General features: G+C 44.3%; 1 protein-coding gene across 6 annotated transcripts in view; it reads left to right on the forward strand.

The window, feature by feature from the left end:
* Positions 1-14,756, forward strand: part of SEMA5B (semaphorin 5B) — a 261,113-nt gene that overhangs the window by 128,792 nt on the left and 117,565 nt on the right. For all 6 annotated transcript variants that reach the window (XM_082763900.1, XM_082763904.1, XM_082763905.1 and 3 more), the window contains one exon: positions 13,187-13,286. In XM_082763900.1, the coding sequence (XP_082620026.1) occupies positions 13,187-13,286 (100 nt within the window). The remainder of the gene's footprint in view (positions 1-13,186; positions 13,287-14,756) is intronic.

Here is a 14,756-nt window from a genome sequence, read left to right on the forward strand (position 1 = left end):
ACCGGGGAGGGTGAAAGGAGAAACCCTTGCGGTTAAAAACGTGTTGGAACTCAGTTGGATATTTAAATAGATCATACAATAATGAGGATGTTATTGATAAAGAAATGAGAAAAAGTGTGTACTCTTCCTATTAGCCAGGAGCACCAAACTTTTTTGAGTTCACAGAGTACATGTTTGTGGGATCCAGCACTCAGATAAATCATTCTGCAGGGAATATTAAGAGTCCTGATTCCCGATTTTGGAGAATAGATGGGCATTTTTGGCATTCGGTATGTGTACATATCTGCAGAAGTGATGGCTGTGTAAATACACTCATGATCTTCCAATTTGCTTTGTTGAAATCAGGCAAGAATTTTTCACTCCTCCCCTTTTACTGTTCTCATTCCCTTCCTGCCTTTAATGATAGAAGGCAAAGCCAGTTACGAGTTAATTAGAACTTCCCAATTATAGAAAAGAAAAAAGGATTGAAATTTCACACACATCAAGAAAATACCCCAGATTATCATAAACCCAAATGATAAGCTCTTAACCCAAGTTAGAGCCGTGGTTATTGGTTATCCTCAACACCTGTTTCCTCAGGACTGTTTGTGATACAGCCTAATCCTGTGTTCTCTGCTGATGGAAAACACATAGCAAGAAAGTTAAAGGCACCTTGTTTCCACTGCACGTGGAATTTACGTTCTGTGGAAGAGGGCTCACACCTCCAGACACATCTCAGTTTGTCATATAATTTACCTTAAAAGTGTAGCCTGTTCTGCACAAGCAGGTTTAGGCTGCAAGGGGGGGACCAGCAGGGAAATGTACAACTTACATGCTGTTGCAAATTGCTCTGAGGATGTCTCTCTGCTTTATTGTGTGGCTTGTGGGCTTCCTGTGGGTCTCCAAATGCATCATCCCATGGATCACAACCTGCCATACAATGGGAGCGTTGAGCCAACAACTGCAAGAGTGACCCCAGCAGCCGCTCTGCTGCTGCTCCTGCTGCCAGGGGAGAGCATTACTTGGCAACAGCAGCCTTCAGTGGATGGGTGGCAATAATAAATAAGGCCCCAGACCATTCAGTCATATGGGATGCATTAATGTACTGTCAGAATGAACAGACTAGCAAAACAATTTATGTCACAAAAGAGTCAAAGAGCTTCTTTTTCACAACACTGCTGCCCAGGCTTCCCATCGCAAGACAAAGGCATTGCTGGAACATGCTTTGCGTTCTCCAGCCTTCAGTTCCCACCTTGTTTGTGCTCGGCCTCTCTTTTTACTGTATTTTTCCAGACTATGATATTCTTAACATCCACCCCTGGTGGAGGTCTGCTAGATAATATCCTCATCACGGCAGAATCCAAGTAAAACTCCTTTCTGTCTTCTTTTCTGAGAATTCTCTGTTTTCCGTGTGTCTTCTCTTGTTTACTGTAGCTCACCTGCATGAATCAATGTTCTCTTTGAGCACGCATCTCTTTGTATTGCAATGGGAGGGGTGAAAAGAGAGAATACAGTGCATGACCAACCCATTTAAGTAGAAAGGAGTCTACATATGCAGGAAGGTTTTACTTTAGCTGTGTTTGGACCTGAAGACACATCTGCTGCCTTACAGAGGCCATTCCCCAAACCACCTGCCATTACTTGTGACCCAGAGAAAATGGCCTAGACAAGCCAGGGACCTAAATTCTGGTCCTAAATGTCCTTATTTTGCATGCTCACGATCAAAGTTTGTACTGCCAAGTGAAACAGGGGCTGGGAGTGGGCTGTGGGCTGAACAGTTTGTCCCAGCAGACCGCGTACTGCTTGTGGGGGCCAGGTTAAGAATTTGTGCTGTGAGCTCTGTCCTGTGTGTCTGTAAGGCACCAAGCTAGCACAGCGGTGCCCCAGTTTCTCTGGGGCTTATACATGATGCTCACTGTACAGCTCACCAACAATAATAACATAACCAGTGTGGGCTTTTCATAATTAGATTGTTCTACTCTGTGCTTATAGGAAACCTGGTTAAAGTTTGATTTCCCTTGTTAGATCAATATGAAAATGATCTTTTACTTCCCAGGAGCCTGTTTCTGGGGTCTTATTACCTGTTTGGCTGTGAGTGGGTAGCTACATTAAGGAACTTGCCTGCTTGTTTGTTTTTCAGAGGGTTGAAAAAATAGTGAAACAAGTCATAAATATTCTTCCTGCATCCTTCTATATTTATGCATGCATGCACACATGCGTACAAGTCCCATTTAACCAAACATTACATCATCCCAGCACAGCTCCAGTGCAGACCACGCTGGTAAGCCTAAAACCAGAGAAAATGTTTCAGGTTCCTTTCAGCTATGATCATCTTTCTGGTCTTCTCCATGTGTCTCTTATAGTCAGGAGATCGGTCCCCACATTGGCAACTGGGCTATGCCCTTGCCATGCAGATGTGTTTCTTAACATGATCATTATTATACAGCTGCTTCTTAGACATCGAGCTATGTTAGTCATTAAATTGTTATTCATTAAAGACATTTGGAGCTCCCTTTGTAACATGCCCCTCGGGAAAGCCAAAAACATCTTCTGCCATGGCAATGCTGTATAAGATCTGTTGCTTCAGGAGCCGGAGCCATGACTGACATGTGCATATAAGTTTGTAATGGGTGGAGAGTTTGGTTTCAGCTTGTTTACCAGGGAAGTGCTTAAAAGTTTGCAAACTCATCTGTGTTATATGAATCACTTGGATGTTCACAGCTCAACTGGAAATGAGTTGTAGACAGGTTTTCACTTGCAGTTTGTGCCATTATTTATTTCTCTTTAGTTTTATCCATTAAATCGCTGTGCTCAGAAAAAAAAAAAAAAACATGACAGACTCCCAGGTTCTTCTCTGTTCTGTCTGCCAGTGCTTTCTCCCCTGGGTCATGGCAGTTTGTGTAAGCCGAAAGAATATCATTTGTGCTCCCCTGCTTTAGTAATTGCAGCCTTCCTTTGTCCCCAGAAGCACCTCAGGTAATCCCATGCTGAAGCATAGGAGAGAGGTGCACTTGGTTAAGTAGCTTATATCCCAGATCTTCTCAGGACTGCAAATCTCAGCTTGGCAGCCTGTATCATCGCTGCTGGTGTGAGTTCTGGGCATGCAGCATTTGGCCATTGTCTGCTTCTCAATCTCTGCTAAATGCAGGCAAGTTGTTCTGTCTGTTGCCTCAGGTTTTTAAAATGCATTAATTTGAGAGTGTTTAAATCTGGGATTTCACTTCAGACTGACTGTAATTATTGCCTCTTACCAGATGAATGTGATTCAGGTTGCTTGAATGTTGCTTGCTATATATTTTCTCAATATTTTCTTTCTTTAAACAACATTTTATTGAAATGTGGCCAGCTTCAAACTCTGAGATCTGTGGGGAGCAGTTAAGTGTTTGCTTGTTGTATTGAAAGCAAAAGCCGTTTTAACTTTGTGGGCTGAAGGATAATAGGGTATGATTTATTCCCTTTGAAGGTTCCTGATGTTTTACCAAACACCCCCACTATTTTTGATTTGGTCACTAATACACTATTCCCTTTACTGTACATTGATGGAAGGAAAAAAAAACACACCACCACAAAACACATTAGCACCTTCCCGCTCCAAAAGCCAGATAGGAAAGCCTCTTAGGAAATTCTGATAAAGATTTAAACTTTTCTTGAGCAAGTGTGATTTTGAGAATCCAAACCAAAACTTTAGGTAACAGTGGATGAAGGTTGTGGGGTGAAGTCTGAGAAGTGGATCTGGCTAAATGTTAAAGGGAAGGCAAATACAGTATGGTTCTTCTAGCTTATAGCCTTGCTGCCCTTGAATCTCCACACGAGGAGTCCAAACGTAACGAATGATGGAGTGCTGACCGTAACTGGTGGTATCCCATGCATGAGATTGGGATGCTATAGGAAATTTGACCTTCAGTGCATTTCAGTTTAGATTTTGTTTCCATTAAGCAAGCCTTGTGGCAATTTTCTTTTTAATCTTGAAAAATGGAACAGTAGCAAATGAAGCTGATATTTTCTTCTTTAGGGCTGATTTAGAATTTGTTTAAAAATTATGACTAATAAAGCCATAAATATACAGTGGTTAGGGAAGTAATTTGCTCTCAGGCAAAACTTCTGAAAATTACACCCAACAGCTCTCAATATATTTTTCATTCCGTAATAATAATTATAACAATAATGATGCTAGTTCTTTGCCACTTCCCCCTTAACGATGTCCAAGGCACTTCACAAATGAGTGCAATGAAATTTGATTGAAGAAATGATTCAGTGTGCTGTTCCTTCAGGCCTCAAGGAGAAAGGGGGTCTTGGAAGAGCGCCCTTCATTCACAAAAGGCTTTAGACAGAGCGAATCACTGGCAAGCAGGAGAGAAAAGGAAGACTGTGGTGGAGCTTCAGGAGGCAAAGTTTTTGGGTAACTCAAATAGAGAAGCAGGGGGAGGTGATTTTCCAGTGCAAGTGAGAGTCCATGTGCTTGGTCCTTCCTCCAGTGCAGCAGTTGAGTGCAGGCCATAGAAGTGGGCTGCCTCTCTTCAGATCCCAGACAGCACTGCTTTGGAGAAAGGAAACATGGTGGGAAGCAAAGCAAAGTGCTTATCTTCTTCTGTGTTTCAGTGCTAACAAAAGCATGCCTTACAGAGACCTCATTTTCAGTTTTTACTTTGTCTAGTTCCCTATCTGAATAAGCTGTGAGTCAGTGCTATGGCAGACCTCATTTACTGAGCACGTAAGCTTCTGATGAGTATTAATGTCGTGTTCTCTTAAAACCTTCCACGCACCTTGAAGTCAGTGGGATTGTGGACTTGGAACCAAGTGTGTGCTTCTGTGCTGAACAAGGCCACAGCCAAAGCGCACAGAACCAAAACACCGAGTCTGTGCAATGCTGGTCCTAGGGAGCTCCCTAGGTAGCAACCTTTGGTCCAGCTGGTCAAATTGTTCTTCTAACACGGCTGAATCAAGTGGCTAAGAAATCTACTGTGTTCCTGGGCCTGATACAGGGTTATCTGCATGAGAGGTTGTAATCTGTAATGCACAGTGGACTGGGTTAGAGGTTTTTGTGATCATTTCTAGCTTTGGGAGGTGCAGATAAAATCCTGAAGAAACCCTTGTCCTTTGGCCAAAACCCCTCAGATTTTACATATCACCCATCCTTTCCTTTCTGCTAGCATTGGGCAGTCCTTAGAATGCTTTTAATGAGATTGCTTGAGTTGCAAAATTCTGGTTTGTGTTTTATACACAGGGATTGCTCCGTTTCACAGCACATTAACGAAGAGGTGCAGGTCATCAGTGAAATGTGGCCTTTGATAATCCCATACTCTTATCAGACAGCTTCCAATTTAAAAACACTGATTCTTATAAGAACAGGTTCATTTCAAAACTCTTTAAGGATTTTACGGCCCCTGCTCTGATTCATTGTTGTAACTGACTCACGATGGGACCTTTGTGTGCAGAAAACAGGAGCCCTTCTAGGTCCAGCTAGCTAAAATGTGCAGATTATACAGATTTGACTTGGTATCTCCAGTTCAGTCTTTGGTGAGCTGGCAAAGAGGGTCAACTTCTGTTCGTCAGAATCAGACACATCTGCTTCTGTGGCAGATCTGGGTACCTGCACGTGAAACTCAAGGAGACTTCAGCCATCATTTCTCTGCCCTCTGTCAATATCCTGCCGTGAAATATTCTCGATATTCTTGCTGTGAAAACAGTTGTCTTGAATCTTGCACCATCTCTGTTGGCACATGTGTCTGATGTAGACATACAAACGTAAGGACAGTGAGAAAAAAAAATGTGCCTCCAGATGTGGAGGAGGTGGTTTGAACGATGACTGAACGATGACAAAGGAGTGTTTTTTTCCATCAGACCGTAGTGGCTGTAGGAGCCAAGATGCAGCTTGCTTTCCTGTCTGAAAAGAGGGATTACAGCGATCAGAATGCCACAGGAAGCTGCAAGTGATGCATGAGCACTCACCTTATCGTTCTCAGCGAGGGAGATTGCATGACAGCTGCAGGGCTCGTCTCGGTAAACAGTGGATCACGATTCTTAAACACTGCACCATTCGTAAGAAAACAGGAAAGCTCAGGGGGAGCTAACAGCAGGGCTGCATGTGCCACTGGTTAGCGTGGTTTCACAAGGTTGTGGTGGGGCACAGCCCTGCTGGCTGGCTGTCCTGCGAGTACGGCTCGATTGGACTTCTGCCTGCCCTTCACCATGTGTGGATAGGTGAGGAGAACCCAAGTGAGAGAGAGAATGGGCCAGGAGTGGCCTAGAAGTACAGAAGAACTGCAGAAATGTGAAGAAACGGGAACGTGACTCACAGCCCTTTGATCTCCTTCCTTGGGGGACCCCCAGGACAGCATAACAGCGAAATGTCCCTTACTGGGAGCGAGCACCAGTTCGTGCTTATTATCTGGTGTTTTCTTTATCTGGGGTTGAATCCCTGGGTTCTTCCTGACAGACGAGTGTGTTTTTCCAGCTGCTCCGTATTAATAATAAAAAAGTAAATAAACAAGCAGTCATAATTCTATTTTTGCAAAAATTAGGTTTGGACTATGTTCTTCTTTCTCCATATTGAAACAATTTAGCAGCACTTGTTTTGAAGAAATGATTAAAATTTAGAAAACAAGGAGTAAATATGCTCAGCATGCATTAGCAGCAGTTAGTGCCTCCTGCACATTGCGTGCTTTACAGATAACGAGGCGTGGACGGCCTAGCCAGTATCACCAAACTATTTAACAATTTAAAGACCTGAGACACCAAATGGTTTCATGATTTCCTCAAGACAGAGAGGGCTCCAACGTTAGCGGTGTTGGGTACTTGGAACCATGCCTACATCTCCAGGTGCCATTTCTCTCTTGAGATGAAAGACACTCAGCAAGGTCAGTTCAAGGAGGAAGTGTAGGCGGTGAAGAGATGGCACAAAATTGTCTAGATCTGACACGATTTTAACTGATAGCATGACTTGGTTAATGTGATCACTGTGGTTACCTGGATCTTCAGTTCCTTTCTTCCCTTCAGGGTGGTAAGGAGCAAAGCCTCCTTCTTTTACTCGGTAGTTGAGAGATGGGACTCTTCTCTCTGTCTTGATACCAAGAGAAGAAGTCTTACTCTTTTTTTCTTCCAGTCGTTTCCTATCCACGTGCTCTTGGACAGGTTGGAGAGGGCAACGCTTGTGCTTCTTGGATCTCCTTGAAAGGGAATGGTGCTGTGCACTCAGCAGTCGTGGCAACACTCACACCACTGGTGGGTTAGCTCATTGTTTCTCACATCCTGGGAGTTTTGTAGTTGGCTGAGATGGAAATAATTGAATGGACAGGAAATGAGGTAGGAACACAGCTGGAAGGTAAAGGCTGCTAGAAAAGAAAGAAGTGGTAAGAGGAGTGGTCCATGAAAACCATGAAAATAAGACAGCTGGAAGAATATCGAAATTGGATTTGGATATTGAGGGCAGAGATAAGGTGACAGCTGGCTATGGCATGGGCTGGGGTTGACCCATGTTGTGGAAGGGAGTGTACTCTGCCAGCAGCCTTCGAAGTCCTCATGTACATGTGTATGAGCAGAGATCAGAGATTTAGGAAGGCAATGAAGCTGGATATTGCAGCAGTTGGGATTAGGACGTATTTAATGTACAATTAAAGATTTCAACAGCTCAGGTTAAAGAATGAGAGAATACCAGTAATGAGGTGGAGGTGGTGATGGGAAGACAAGACAGCAGGGTGATATGCATGTGTAGGAGGATTTTTGGGGTAAAGCCAGCTTGAGTTTTCTGGCCTCCTGAGTAAAGTTGAGCTCTGAGTGCTGACACATTTGTTTGCTCAGCTCTGCCCGCGCATCGAAAGATTTCTCCTTCCCCTGACAATTTTGCTGAATTGTGGGGTGTTTTTCTGTTGTGGAGCCTTTTTTTCTACATCTCAGCATGGGGTAGGAGTGAAACATTTCCAAAGACTATTGCACTAACCTGTGGTGTGACCTACAACAGAGAGCTAAAATTTAAAGTGAGGCTGATATTAAAATATGATTCATTGCCAGCCTAATAGAGATAATGCTGTAAGTTGTCAGTAACTTTTATGCATCGTTGGAGGTGTCCACACTTGCTGTGTTTGAGAGGACAGGTGGTAGCATGGGTAGTCATTAGCCTTCTGAGCTTTGGCTGCAACCTTGCTTGCTTTGTCACCTATGGGCTCTGGTCGGTGACCCGTACAGAACGGAAACTGCGACCTCGCTCGTAGCAGGCTGCGATGTGGAAAGTGCTCTGAATATTATCTCAGGATAATTGATGCAGAGGATGATCTGACTTTGCAGGCCTTGACAAGCGAATGGATTTAAGATAGTAGGTCTCATTCTGAAAAGGGATCATTTCATCAGCGTATACCAAGAAGGCAGCCTGAAACTTTCCCTTATGTGACAAAGTGATTTACATCTGTCTGTTGGTCATTTGTTGGGATCCAACACTGAGAGCCCTCCATGCTAGAGGGTAGTCTGGAAAAGATCTAAGTGGTTGGGTACTTGCAAACTGCAGTATCTACCAGTTGCTGAAATAAATCAAAAGGCGAGAAGATTGTACAGTTACAGAAGTCATGACAGTCATCTGGCCTCCCCATGAGTGCTGAAATGCTGAAGTACAGAAATTAAATATGCCATAAAGTAGTAGCTGAGTTAAGAGAACTTTTAAGAGACCATCTTGAGGCAGTAAGGGAAGCATTCATGTGTGGTCAGGTTAACACTGCACAAAAATAGGTTTGAATGCTGCAGAACAGGTAATTTACTTATGCCCATTGAGTCTGGCAGGACCTCAATTCTGTACGTGTGCTCCACCTCATTACACAAATCTTTACTGTTGAATCAGCTGATTTTTCGGGGGCTTTATATAATTCTTCTGGTTCAGGTTGTATTTTCTGGAATGCAGTGCCTGGAGCTTCCTTCACGTTTGACTTCCCTGTCTTCCTCCCTTAAGGTCTTTTTATGATCTTTGAGGCTTTTTTCCCAGTCCTCCCATTTTTAGCAGGAGGCTCGTGCTCCTACGCAATGGCACAACTAGCGGCTATACCTGGCACTAGTCATGAGGAGCTATTCCAAAATAACTCCACATGTGGACACCCTTACCGTGTGACTACACTGCTACACAAAAGAATGAAAAGGGCTCACGCGGATGTGCCTGAATTAGCTTTCAACAAGCTAGCTCCCAGGAAGATAATGACTTTGCAGCTGGCACTGAGGTATTCATGTTGAGCTGCAAGCTCTGCCCGAAACACAGGAGAAAGACTTGGACGAGCAATTCAAGCTGAGGTTTTTGCTCTTGCAGCCTCACTGGTATTCAGAGGTAGCCCAGATAGGAACATGGGTGGTTTTTATATGTGGATACATCCTTACATTGCACAAAGAGTCCTTGGTCCTGTTTAGCTTCTTTTGCTCCAGGCTAGGCAGTCCATGCTGAGAATTACTCCAGAAGAGATGCTCTTGAATACCGCAGTGGTTAGCCAGGCTCCATCCACCTTGCAATGGCTTTACAATTTCAAGGCACGGGTATTTAACCTCTCTGCTATTTCGAGGTGTGTGCTGGCTGCACGGAGCTGTTACGGCCTGCTGGAGAAGGGAGCTGTGAGTGGCCTCAAGTGAGCTGAAGCAGTACGTGCTGTCCTTCAGGCAGGGAAGTCTCAGCGCAGTGTTTACATACTTCTTCCCTCCAAAACACACAGCGTCAGGGGGAGGTGGGGAGCAGCTGGTTTTGAGGAGATGAAGGCTCAAGCATTACCAGGTTTACCACGTCTTTAGAAGCCGATCCAAAACCCATCAAGCTCGGTGGAAAACTGCCAATGATTTGAAGAGCCCCTGGATCAGGCCCTTAAAACCCAGCTCCTCCAGCTCAGCACGCCAGCATATGTGCAGCTGATCCTTGTCCCCCTCCTGCGCCCTCGGGGACCTGGTGCGGAGCAGCGCTAGCAGGCTGCGGAGACCACCCTCTGAAGTGGCAGAGGGCCTCTTTTCACCTTGTCTCCTGCATGCACAGCTGTGCCTGCAGACGTGCATCTCCTGCGGAGCCCCGTGCTCCTGCAGCTGGGCACCTGAACCACCTCGAGCCGTGCTCGGGGAGCTTCAGAGGCACCGAATCAGCTGGGTGGTGTTGGAAGCTATTAAACTGCTGTTTGTCCGTCCTAATGTGGAGGAAGTGAGAGCAGGGATCTTTAACCCCCTGGAAATGATTAGAGGTGAGGAGCACAAAGGAGGCCTTGATGAGCGTTTCGCCCCTAAGCGATGTGGTTCCTAGCTTTCCGGCTCCTGCTGCCGACATGCAAAGCCAGGGCCTTGGGTTTTAATTTTTCATACTGTTTTTAAACAGATACTTTTGCAAATGTAAACATGCCCCAGCACTGAAGGTTTCCAGCCAAATTAAAGAGTCAGCACTGGAAAAATCAGCCTTCTGAGAAAGGTCAAATACAAGTAAACTCTGGAGTTCATTGGGTCCATATGTGTAAACTTCAGCTAATATGGGCTAGGCCCAGGGCAGCACTTACCTTGCATAACTGAGCTTGTTTCAAAATGAAAGGCTAGAACTGTCCTTAGGGATGCCTGTGGTCTGAGCACTAGATTTGAATGTATCGAATGAAAAAAGACCCATGTCCTGGCTCTGTTTCCATTCCACTTTATCCCTTCCCTCTAACAGGAAGACAGAAGGTTTGGAAGGAGAATGTGCCGTTTGGCATTAATTCTGACAACTCACATTTAGACATTCTTAGCTGAGACCATGCTGGGTTTAATAATCTCCAACTACATGCCTATAAAAGCTTAATTTTGCTATGAGGATGCATGCCTTGAAGCCTTTAATTTAATAACCGGGAAGGGTTTCTTTATAAGTTGTACCACCTGCAGTAGTAATAGAAATCAAGACACTGCCTGTTATTTCTTGGCTTGATTGACATTTCAGCCAACATGGAAGGCTTCAAGCTACCTACTGCCTTTAATATTTTTTTTGTAATTATTTTTACCTGTAATTTGTCAGAGCTTGCCATTAGAAGGACGGACTGATGAGTGTGTACCTCTCTGAAGTGAGGAGCTTTTGCTTAGAGCAGCAGATGAAGAAATTTTCTTCCTGCCACCGCACTGTAATAGTGGGTTGGTTAGTAGGAAAAACTTGGTAGGAGAGAAAGCAAAATGACAAGAGAAATTGTGGCCTAAAAGTAGGATCCTTAAAAGGTATCATCATTATATAGCAATCCCCTAATCTCACCCCCGTCAGCCAACAGAAATGCCAGGAGATCTGCAGCACATGTCAGCCAGCTAACCCGCCTGAAAGGTGTTATTGTTGCTGGTTCTGCTGCTTGCCTCAGAAATGTCTCTGCACCTAAAGAGCTACAGGAAAAGAAGACAGAGCCCCATTAGTTAGGAGAATGCCAGAGGTGAAGCTGCGGTGCCTCCCTGGTGCTGGTACATCATTAAGGGTCCCAGAGGAGTGTAGGAGGTGGAGATGCTTGAAGGTTAGACGGGCTGAGTTATTCCTTAACTCATGCCTTTTAGTTGAAGAGCAGAGGAGGTACACGTGTTGTGTGCGGCTACGTAGCATGCCAGGAATGCAGAGAAGAGCTGGAAGCTTCCAGCTCCAGCTGACAGGGTTTTTATCTGGTGTGGATGGAGGTCTCATGGTCAGAGAGGCCCTAACAGTGTCAAGTTGGGTAGGACATGGGATCAGGCCCATGGGATCAAGGCACTTAAGATGGCTCAACAAATATCCCTACAGCAAAGGTTTTATACCATTTGACATCTGTAATGCTACAGAGCGTGCCAAGACACCAAAGGCCTTACAAACAATGAGATTCCTCATCAGCATTGTCCTCCTGTGGAAAAGAGACGTCCTGTGGAAAGGAGAAGTAATGCCGACACCAAGATGTTCCAACCTGCCTGCCTTCAGTGCGACTTCTCAGCATGGGGGATATAAAATGACAGTGAAGCATGTTTTTTCAGAGCTCTTTTGAACGAGTCTGAACTTGGCTGCATCATTATTATTATGAATCACTGGGTCATGGCCTGTCTACTGACGTCCTGTTGGCATGAGGCCAGAAGATATTACCTTGATGGTTCAAGGTTTTGAGCCTTGTGGGTCTTCTGCATCCAGACCTTGACTGACTTGGTCTCATTTGTGCTTTGCTCCCTCAATATTTGGTATCCTCCATATATGTAACAGACAGAATAGGTAACAGTTGGAACAAATTTCCAAGAGAAGTCCTCACAGTAAAGCTGGATGACTTTTGGAAGATACACATCAGTCTATCCCCAGTTATTCCATGCAGCAAAGGTGTAAAGTGGGGGGCTGAAATTCTGTGATCTGTGATCCACACAAAGTAAAAGTTGGTAACTATATTGAGATACTGGATTCTGCGAATGCCCTAACATCACACCTGAGAGTACCCTAAAAAACGGTGATTTAGCTTTTTCTTTAAGCAGGTATATTTTTTATTAAATCAGGATTATCTGCCCTACATCTCTCAACTGATGTTGTGTTAATACATACGGCTTCTGTAAGAGTTTTGTCTCCGTGAGCACAGCCAAATCTATTGCTTTGCATTTAACCTGCCACGTTGTTAAATCCAACCTGGTTAATAGAGCCAGCTCCAAGCTTGTTCAATTCTCAGCTACCAAGATACCGTGCTGATCCCACCTCCCCGTCTCAGTTAAGGAAGGATATGATTGACAGGGATCCCAGATGTTAGGTAAAGTGAAACCTGGCACAGAACCTAAAACCTGGAAGAGAAGGTAAAGCCCGTCCTTTGAGCAGCCAGGTTTTGAGCGTAGATCATCCCTACTCTAACCTGGTGGTCAGTCAGTTGACTCCACCTTCTCTTCGTGGAGGAGGAGAACAGCTTCCCTTTGCTTAGCAGGGAAGACCAGGCTATGGAGCTGTTAGGGCAGCCAGCCTAGTCCCTTTACACCATTTAACCCTGGCACTGGAAGTGGCTCCCCAGTTTTAACTGAAGTAAAACCAAGCTGCCATTGTCTCCGAAGCCAATGCTGACACTCCATTTTGGATGTGAAAATAAGTGCTGAGACAGCCCTGCATTTATGTACGGTTTTTGCACCTTCTGTGGAGAATCAGAATAAATAGAAACCCTTTAAATAGATTATTAATTAACCTTCCCCTGACAGATAACTCGGTAGGAAATCCATTAGTAGATGTCTGGGTGAACTCACTGCTTCTGGAGCAGTTTTATTGTGTTGTGCTTTCTCCTTCTCGTTGCAGATCTGAAGCCCTGGGTTTCGAATTTCACCTATCCAGGTGTGCATGACTTTTCTCAGCTCGCACTGGATGCCAACAGGAACCAGCTCATTGTGGGAGCAAGGTAAAGATAATCTTTTAATTAGACCAGGGCTGCTGCTCAAGCTCTTTCCCTTCAGGTTCTGGCTTCAGAGGAGAGTGTTTCCAGCTTATGTGGCCAGTCTCCCCCTCAAAGAGAAAGCTATAATTTATGTAGAGGGATTTAGACTCCTAGTATAATTGCAAAGAAGAGAAAATTACTAGAATTAAAAAAAAAAAAAAAAAAAAAAAAAGATGCAATCAAAATGACTGGTTAATGAAGCAGAGTGCTGGCATCTCCTCAGTATCATGAATGTTAGAAGAGTTCTAGTAAATTATTCTGCACCATCACTCTGCCAGAACAGAATATGGCTTTTTGGTGTATTTGCCATGGGCAGGCTTTCTGTCTATATTAGGTTCATCTACATGCCTTTGTATAAGCTGCAGTGAGACTTTGGCAGCAAGAGTGATAGCTTTCTTCCCTCTTCTTTTAGAATTCGCTTCGTAGCCTGTTCACTTCATCTCGCTGACATAGTCAAATCCCCACCTAATGCATTTTGGTGCAACTCTGTTGTTCCAACACATCGTATATAATTAGCATATATTTTCCTTTATTTTTAAACATTACTTTTATTTAGGATGCCGTAGGAGAAGGGTAAAAACACAAACACAATATAAGCATAGGCAAGCTCTAACAAATTTAGAGCTGCATTTGTAACCAGGAAAAAGAACTATGGTTCAGTGAAATAATACATGTCAGGAGTGCTTGAATCATGAGCCCCCACAGCAACTATTTTTTATTGCATAATAAACAGATAAGACAACCCAAAAAGAAAGAGCTAAGCATGGCCTAACAAATCAGCCAGCAGCAGCAGTTTAAATATAGTATTTAGAAGCAGGTAACATTGTGGAAGCAGCCTGTGCTGTAGGTGAAAAGAGGAAGAGTCCGCTTTCCTCCCACCAGTGGACAGGGAGGCGAGGAGCAGGACTGGAAGAAGTCATGGTGTGAACAAGAGAACGCAAGACGTGTTAGTGAAAGGGGAGTCTTTTTCCTCCAAAGAGACAACCGAAGTGGTATTTAACATACGTTTTCTGTGTTTGTGCACTAAATACTAAAACTTCACTGTCTAACAGGGTTTAAATTGCCAGAGGCCCTCCTGCGTTTCATACAGAAACATTTTACTCTTCAAGTTGGAGCTTTACCTGCGCTGGAATCTTTAACCAGCCATTATTAATATTTATTACTTCAGAACGGCGTTGCTTTGGGGACAGCCGTGAACGGTGCCTTCTGCCAGGCGTTGTACAAACACGGGCCCGTCGCCCTGAGGAATTCACGGCTTACATAATTGGGCTGCACAGCAGGTTTCCTCCTTGCTGTCGGTGACACGCTTCACCCCTGCTCAAACGCTCGCGACACATCCTGGAGGGAAGCTCTGTCTCCCCAAGAGTTTGTACAAGTGCGGTTAGACACGAGGCCACAGTATCATTACAAACAGCAGAATGACAGCAAATTTGG

This window comes from Aythya marila (assembly GCF_965140915.1).
Source record: "Aythya marila genome assembly, chromosome: 6".
Taxonomy (NCBI): domain Eukaryota; kingdom Metazoa; phylum Chordata; class Aves; order Anseriformes; family Anatidae; genus Aythya; species Aythya marila.